Below are 8,521 nucleotides of genomic sequence, written 5' to 3' on the forward strand. Positions count from 1 at the left end.
AATTTAATCTCCAAACACGGAAAGGTTTCTTTACAGTGAGAGCTGTGAAAATGTGGAATAGACTCCCTCAAGAGTTGGTTCTGGACAGCTCAGTGGATTGCTGTAGGAAAGTCCTGGATTCTTTCTTGGATACACAGAATATAACTGGATAACTGGATATAACATTTATAGGTAAAGTAGATCCAGGGAATACCCGATTGCCTCTCGGGGGATAAGGAAGGAATGTTTTCCCAGCAGGAGCAAATTGGATCATTCTTTGCTGGGGGTTTGATGATGTCCACTTGACCAAATGTCAGAAAGTTAAGGGTGTCAACTTCACCAGAGGTCATTGAGTAACATGATGTCCATTTGACCAGATGTCAGAGAGTTAGAGGGTGTCAACTTCACCAGAGGTCATTGAGTAACATGATGTCCATTTGACCAGATGTCAGAGAGTTAGAGAGTGTCAACTTGAGTCATTGAGTAACATGATTTTTTTTTTATTGTTGGACTAGATGGACTTTTTTCTTTTTTCAGCCAGACTAACTATGTAGCTGAGCACACTGTTGGAGATATATAAATCCTGTATAATAATAACATAAGCTAGGCAAAACATATCCGCATATAATATAGGTGAGCCTATGCTGTGTGGTACCATATGACTTTCTGGCTACCGAGCAGCTGAGAATCCTAGCGTAAGCCCAGTGATACAAGCAGGGTTTCCTTGCCATAATCCATGTATGGCACTCATCATTAAGAAATAATTTACAAAGTTATTTTGTAATAATTTGCCAACGTTGTGATTTTGTCCTTCGTTCATCTCCCTTTAGATCCAACCTGCAGGACCTGAAAGACATAACCCACAATATACACTACGAGACCTACCGCGTCAGCCGACTGAATGAAAAGATGAATGGCGTCACAGCACAGTTGAAAGAAGTGTCCAGTTTATGAGTCATCGTTGCCGTAATCTGGAACTATGTGCCTAAACCACGAACTGCGAAATTCACTGCCAATCTATGATACAGACTCTCTGACTCTTCAGGGATGGTCCATCCAACAAACATACAAAGATATTGCTTGCAATGGCATGTATCTCCTTCCCTGTCTATCTATGAGACGCACCAACTATTTGCTGACCCATCAATTCTCTGCTTATCCGGAGCAAACATCAACTCATTGTCTGTTTGTGAGACTCACCAACCCATCGCCTATTTAAGAGAAACACCAACACATTGCCTATTTATAAAGAGATAAATTGTTGTCTTTCTTGCCAGTCTATGTAACAGAAACTCCAACTTGATGCCCATTCATGTTTGAGATGCGCCAACCCAGTGCCTTTCTAAGACACGCACCACCACTGGCTTATCCATCTGTAAGATGCACAACTGATTGACTTATCAAGTCATTGCTTTTCCATCTAAAAGAGCCAATAATTCATTGTTTAGCCGTTTTAGAAGGCCCACCAAGTCACTGCTTATTGAAGAGACACAAATTCTTTGTTTATATGACAACTTGCCTATCGGAAAAGGGATACCAATCCTTTGTCTATCTAAGACATCTACCAACTTGTCTATCTAAGAGAGCAACCAAATTGTGTATCTAAAGACTCGCCAAGTTTGTCTATCTAACATATCCACCAACTCATTTATCTATGAGACAAACCAACCCTTTGCTTATCTAAGATTCACCCATCCTTCCCCATTCATTACCTATATAAGAGGACCATGTAGAGGCTTATCTAAAAGAGCCACCAAGTTGCTAACTGAAGAGACCCCCAATAAACCATTGCCTATCGTTTTAGAAGATGGACTCATTTGTACGTAGGCATCATTTCTCTTTTGGGTTTCACCAGCTTTGAGTATACAAATGTGACCTGTCTTGCTTCGTAGTTCTGGGCCAGTTCTAACACACCCTGACACTGCTTTATTATCTGGTAGACACATTCTCTGTATTTAATACATGTGTAAGAGTGTTAAGCGATCGTAACAAATCGCAAACCCTTGACACATCTTGGCACAAAAAGGGTTTCCATACTGTTTTCTCCTCCTGCTAACTTTATTTGCAGAATGACAAGACTTGCAGAGTCTTCTGGCTTTGGTTTGTACTTTTTTTTTTTAAATTAAATAAACCCTATGACAAGGCTGTTATGTCCTATACCAGCCTTTCTCAAACCTTTTAACCCAGAGGAATCCCTAAAACAATCTTCAGGTCTCGAAGAAACTGTTACTAAAGCCAAATATTAAAGGGTTAATGGCCCCTCACATTGCTGGTCAATAGGAATAACACAACCCTTACAGGCAGGCAGCTAAAAAAATAATTGGTGTCATACTGCTGACTTAAGCAAGTGTTGATGGTCCTAAAACTATGAAGGTACCATCAAATGGAGGTTCAAAAAGACACAGCTCAAGGAAATCCTAGCAACCTCTGGAGGAACCCTGCTTGAGAATGGCTGTCCTATACACTCATCAATACCTACCACATTGGACAGGACAAGTCTGGCTTCGTTAGCTGTCTTTTCTCTCATATGGTGATGTCTAAATGACAACTGCGCTCTCCTGATCTAACATCAGACCCACACAAACCTTCTTGTAGCTATGATGGACCCTCTGGCAGAGATAAATTGATGTATACATAATATTTTTTTACTTATATACATGCTTTTTCTTTTTCTGTGGCTTTCTCTTGTAATTTTAAGCCTCCTCACCATTTTGCAGGGGTTGTCAATAGTGTTCAACGCCTGATGGGGAACATCTGTATAAAGTTGCTGCTGAATATATATATTTCCTTCATCACTTTGCCTCCCAATGTAAAAGAAACATTTACTAAAGGCTGGAATATGCAGCTCTAGCCCCAGTGTACCAGTAAAGAGATATAAAAGTATAACTCAAGGCAAAACTTTTAATTTTGGTAGGTTGAGGAAAAGTTAGAACCTCTGCTTGGTTTTACTGTTGTCCGAGGATCTGTTGGAGAGATTTCCCTTCACTTGCTGTCTTGTTGAAGACAATGCCACCAGTACAGGAAGTTAATGGGAATCTCATTTCTGCCTATCCAGTCCTAAGATTTACACAGCTATGCCACACACTACGGCTTTGTCTGGCACAGCAGGGGACAGGCGGACTGACCATTCGGGCCCTCGGGCAGTGCCCGAGGGCCCTGGGTCAGTAGGGGGCCCCATGAGATGCCCCTGGTACCTTTCATAGGCTTTTTTGGGTATGGTTTGAGTGTGGGCAAGGACACAGGGGCCCCATGATCCCCTATTGCCCGGGGGCCCCATGAGTTGTCAGTCCGCCCCTGGCAGAGGACCTAATTTTTTTTGTCGGCCGCAGATAAGTAACACTGACAAGTCTTGTCCTTCCTTCATCCTGTAACTGGACGATAAAAGGAAGAACAGTGACTGATACGCTCATCTCTCTGTCACTGTGCACTCATCTGCTATCAATATGTCCCTTGTTAGCACGATTACTGCACGGCAACTGACTGCGTGTCCTCCCAGTCTGAGCTCTGCTGTACAGGGACTGCAACAGACCAATATCAAGCCAAAATCCAGGTACTTAAACTGCTTGCATTTAAAAAAAATGCATGCAATAATGTATTGATGAGTGCAGATTTTGTATCATTAATATCTCCCCAAAATGTGTCTTTTACCTTTTCTATATGGGTGTGTAGCTTTTGGTAAACATATTGGTGCAATATAAACGAATAAGTGCCGCTCAGTACAAATGTTACTAGTGATAAATCCTATACCGTGCGCTACTGAAGAAAAACATCATTTGAATTCCAACTATACCAAGAAAAATAATAATAATGAAATAAACGTGTAAATTATATGCGTTTATAGTAAACATTGACAAATCAACATTGGCGTGAGCAGCAGTACCAACATTTGTTCTACACATTCGTGCTCTAAAGAATAGGGACACTCTTTCATTTCTTTTCTTTTTTTTTTTGGTCTGTAGATATACAGGTCATTTCACAGAGTTCTTTAAGGGTGATTGCACTGAGGTCTGTCTCTTACCATATTGGTGAATGTCTTAGAAGATGTTTCACAAAATGTAATTGCTGTAAAAACAATATTTCCCAATTGCATGTGCACCAGTGGGTTGATTCACCTGTTGGGGGGCCTGAGTCCCCAATGCTGAGGCCAATCAGTAATAATGTGTCTCTGCCCTCTCCTACAAAGCCATTGAAAAAAAATTGTAACTCTGTCAGGGTCACCATTCCCAAACATATTTATTATTATACATTCTAGATCAGCCTTTCTCAAACGTTTCAGCCCAGGGGAACCTCTAAAAAAAAATGTTCAGGTCTCTAAGGAACCGTTACTAAAAACAATTAGTTGGGAGTCAATTGCCCCTTACATTGCTGGTCAATAGGAATATTGGAACCCTTACAGACAGCTAAAAAAATATAATTGGTATCATACTGCTGACTTTACCAAGTGTTGATTGTCCTGGATATACACAGGCACCATCAAATGGAAGGTCAAAAAGCCGCAGCTCAAGGAACCCCTAGCAACCTCTGGAGGAGCCCTAGGATTCCAAAAAACCCTGGTTGAGAATGGCTGTTCTAGAGAATCCATCAAGGAAGTATGATGCTATCATTTGACTTTAACATTGCCATGGCATTTGAATGGTGGGGTTGTCTGACCACTAGAGGAATAAGAAGCTAGTGTGTGATTCAGCTTGATAGCAAATACAAAAATTTGGTATATCAGTGTTGGGTCAAGTTGACCTTTTAAAGGGTCAGTTTACCCAAAATTGATATCTTGATGCTTGGTAGGAGAGTTAAATCCCCCAGACAGTCTTCTGTTTATTAGGAAGTGATCCCTGTGTTGTATTTAGGGGTCTGCACACCTGCTGGGACCATGATGAGTGGCTCCCATTATCCTTTCTGGATTTTGTATTTATTTTATATTATGAATAATGTTCCAGGAGGATATGGAATATGCAATGGTGGCCAGGAACATCCAAAACTCCCAGGAGGAAAGGAACAGAGCTGGGAATTATGGAAGAGAGATTTCACTCTTGGATCGTCCAAGACACACAAAAAGCCAGGAGCTGACTCAGCCCACCAGCCACCACTTGTAGATAAAATATCACTTTGAGATATGTAATATAATGGTGCCTTGGCAGTGTTCTATATTGAACACAAAAGTGATGTCCCTTTTCGATTGAGGATGTAGAAGCCTTTGAAAGAGTATGTTCTTATTGGTTCTTCCACCAAGCTGGGAAGAATTGTGGTGGGCCTCAGCAACTTGGAACTAAAACTAGGGTAGGTTCGCCTCACCTATCATTTATCGACATTTTTATACCCACTCATTGAAATATTTTACTATTTTGCCTCACCAAAACAAAAAGCAAACCGCTTTAAGTCAAAGCCATAACTGGATCAACTGCTCTCCAACATAAGTGGTCCTCCTAGCTAGATCCACAGCAATATAGAACTGAAGGAGAACAGAGAAACACCCGTCTGTCTTTTCAATCCATCCCATTCGTTCTCCTGAAATATAACATTTCCAATTTCCTACCATGATCTACAAAAAGGACCAAGATTGTATAGATGATGGCTCAATGACTATGGCTAGAGGACATTGTGGGTTCTGTATACCGCCAATAACTTTGGGTTCAAGGTGGTATCCTAGACTGGCTCAGCTGGAGAAGATTGTTTTATTGAGCTGTGAGACTTTATGATGAGCCAGAGAGAAAAGCATTTATATATAATGTTATGTCACAGATTTTTTTTTTTTCTTCAGATATTTTTAACAATTTATTAACGACATCCTTCATCTTGTTTATGTTTTCTATGTATAGCTATACGGGGTCCATATTTTATCTGCTTTTTTTTATTGTATACTTTGTGGTCTGAGGGGCTCCATAAATAAATACATTTCAGACCCGATGGCACACCTCTTGTTTTCTTTCTTGGTGAGATCAACAAGGACTCATTCAGATCTGCGATAAGTAATGTTGGGCCTTCCCATGAGGACCAGTTCTGGGAGGATTTTCACCTCTTTCTAAGATAGACCATGCACTTCAGTAAATGTACAAGAGTTCACATTGGGTTTTTTCAGGCTGGGTTTGTATTTCCCAAACCTGGGGCATTTCTGCAAAGCCAACATGGACATCAGGGCTGGTAGGGGTGGTCAACCCTCACATCTATCTACACATCACGTTTCTGCCAATAACTGATTTTCTTGTATAATAAAAGGTTCTAGAATGCCATACCAGGGAAATCTTAGGGGCGAATTTAGAAAATGCAATGACAACAAATGGGCAATCAAGATGATATATGGGCAATAAACAGGCAACATTACAATACACAGGGAACAGGTGGACAATTGTTACAATATACTGGCAACAACCTGGCAAGTGAACAATTGTTGCAATACATTGGCAATAAACAGGTAATTGTTACAAAAGGTGAGCATCAAACAGCCAATCATTACAATTGAAGGGCAACAGACAACCATTTATTACAATAGATGGGCAACAAATGGACAGTCATTATAATAGGTATTGAAAGGAGAAGTATGGAGTTTGAAAAAAAACAAACATCCATACTTACCTCCATGCTGCAGCTGTCCCATGCTCTAAGCCCAAGAACTGAGCAATCACATGACCACTGATCGCTCAGTCCTCGGTCTGCTCATAGTGGAAAACAGTGACTATGAATCACCACTCACTGGATTTCTGGGCATGGAAATGGGAGGAGGCAGCTGAATTCAGCTTTCAGCCACAGGCTGAGAGTAAGAACCAGCTGCCAATCAGGCAGCCGGGTGGATCCCAACAATATTGCCAGGATCCTTCCAGAGCCTGGGCTCTGCCACGTTAGCTGAAAGCAGGCAATAGCTAACTATTATATAGATAAATATCGTGCTGCGCTTCTCTATTATTATCATCAAAGACACATTGATTACGTGTAAAAAATAAACTAAAATAAAATCTAATATAAAGTGTGAAAAAAACAAAACAAAATGTGAAAAAAACATGCTTATACAAACTGTACTTATACAATCCCTTTATACTATGGAAATAAATGTATCATTGCATATCCAGAGACTGATACATAAGAGTCCTCTTTCTTTTTGAGAAATCTGTGCTAATTAGATGAATACACTCCAGGTTCCAAAAAACGTTTGCAGTTTATTGAATATTTTTGGGTTGTGTTTGCAGAGAATTCACTGTATTGGCTCAATAGCTATTAGCTGATTCACAGGAGAGCAAAAGTAAGTGCACTCCTTTGACCCACAAGTATGGCCAAAAAAGCTTTGGCTATACTTCTCTTTTAACAAATGGACAATGGATATATTAGGTGTTTAAAAAATGGATAATTGTTATACTAGGCAGGTAACCTGTAGACAGTTACTACAATATGCAGGCAACAAATGGGTAATCATTACAATACGCAGGCAACAAATGGGTAATCATTACAATACGCAGGCAACAAATAAACAATTACAATTCCTGGACAACAAATGGGCAATTGTAACAATTCACAGGCAAGGACAGAAGCAGTGGCAACAAGTGGATCCTGTTGTATCAATGCAAAGTAGACAAACTGTGTTTTTAAACCTTTTATCCCTCTATGGAGCCAACTGTTATGTTTGATTTGGGTAGCGTGATACCAAGACTAGTCTTTTAACTGGGGTAAACGGGTGGGCAGCACAAGACAGGTCTTCTATTGGGAAGGAAGTATAACTTCATCCCTGCCTGCTTTCTAGGCCAGTTGTGCTGCCTCCCTCCTACCCCTCTGAACTGGTTCTGTTTTTCATTACATGCTCAGATACCACAGCGCACCTAGAACCAACGACTAGAAGGGGAAGTCAAACCACTAGCCAAGTCTATCAACAGTCCAGTCCTAGGTGTATGGACTCACATTTGAGTTCACAGTACACTCTTCCATTAAACTGTGCAGGGACAGCAACAATGAGGAGCAAGCTGCACTGCACTTGTAGGGAAGGGAGCAATCTCTAACCTTTTTATCACACATGGTAATATTATTGATGATCAGATAGTTGTGTGCAGTCCAAGGCAGCCCTACCACCCTATCTCCTGGCCTATGTAAACTATGCTGGTGGAACCTCAGCACTGCAACCCAGGTCTATGCTTTGCACACCTGTCCTCATTAGTGAACTTTACCCCCTGGTTCACATCTAAATGTGGCCGTGCGGGCCGCGTTTTGCACAGGCACGAGAGCCCATTCATTTGAATGGACTCCCGTGCCTGTGACATGCAGAAAAGAAGTCCCTGCACTTCTTTGGAAAATGCAGCCCGCGCGGAAACTTTGGTTCTCAGTACAGTTGTGTTTTCCAGTGCGGGCGGCGTGCAATTAGAACTAATACACTCACCCGTGGGTCCGCATTTCTCTGTGCGGGTGGTGCGGCTGCACGGATTTTCGTGCGGATCCGCAGCGGCACCACCCACACAGATATGAACCTGGGGTTAAAGCAGCTTTGAAGTATTAGGCTCAATGCACACAGGGCATTTTAATAACGTCTGTAACGTTAGCTGTGTAAAGTCATGTTAAAAAGTGAGTTTTT

At 41.2% G+C, this 8,521-nt stretch overlaps 1 protein-coding gene across 1 annotated transcript in view; it reads left to right on the plus strand.

Moving 5' to 3' along the window:
* The window catches only part of LOC149441306 (uncharacterized), a 219,832-nt gene extending 213,952 nt beyond the window's left edge, over nucleotides 1-5,880 (plus strand). Inside the window, exon 11 of the mRNA XM_089657496.1 lies at nucleotides 810-5,880. Within this exon, the coding sequence (XP_089513622.1) occupies nucleotides 810-933 (124 nt within the window). The 3' untranslated portion in view covers nucleotides 934-5,880. The remainder of the gene's footprint in view (nucleotides 1-809) is intronic.
* Nucleotides 5,881-8,521: the final 2,641 nt, after the last annotated feature.

This window comes from Staurois parvus, unplaced genomic scaffold (genome assembly GCF_062004578.1).
Source record: "Staurois parvus isolate SC_StPar_1 unplaced genomic scaffold, SC_StPar_1.0 ptg001005l, whole genome shotgun sequence".
Classification (NCBI taxonomy): Eukaryota; Metazoa; Chordata; class Amphibia; order Anura; family Ranidae; genus Staurois; species Staurois parvus.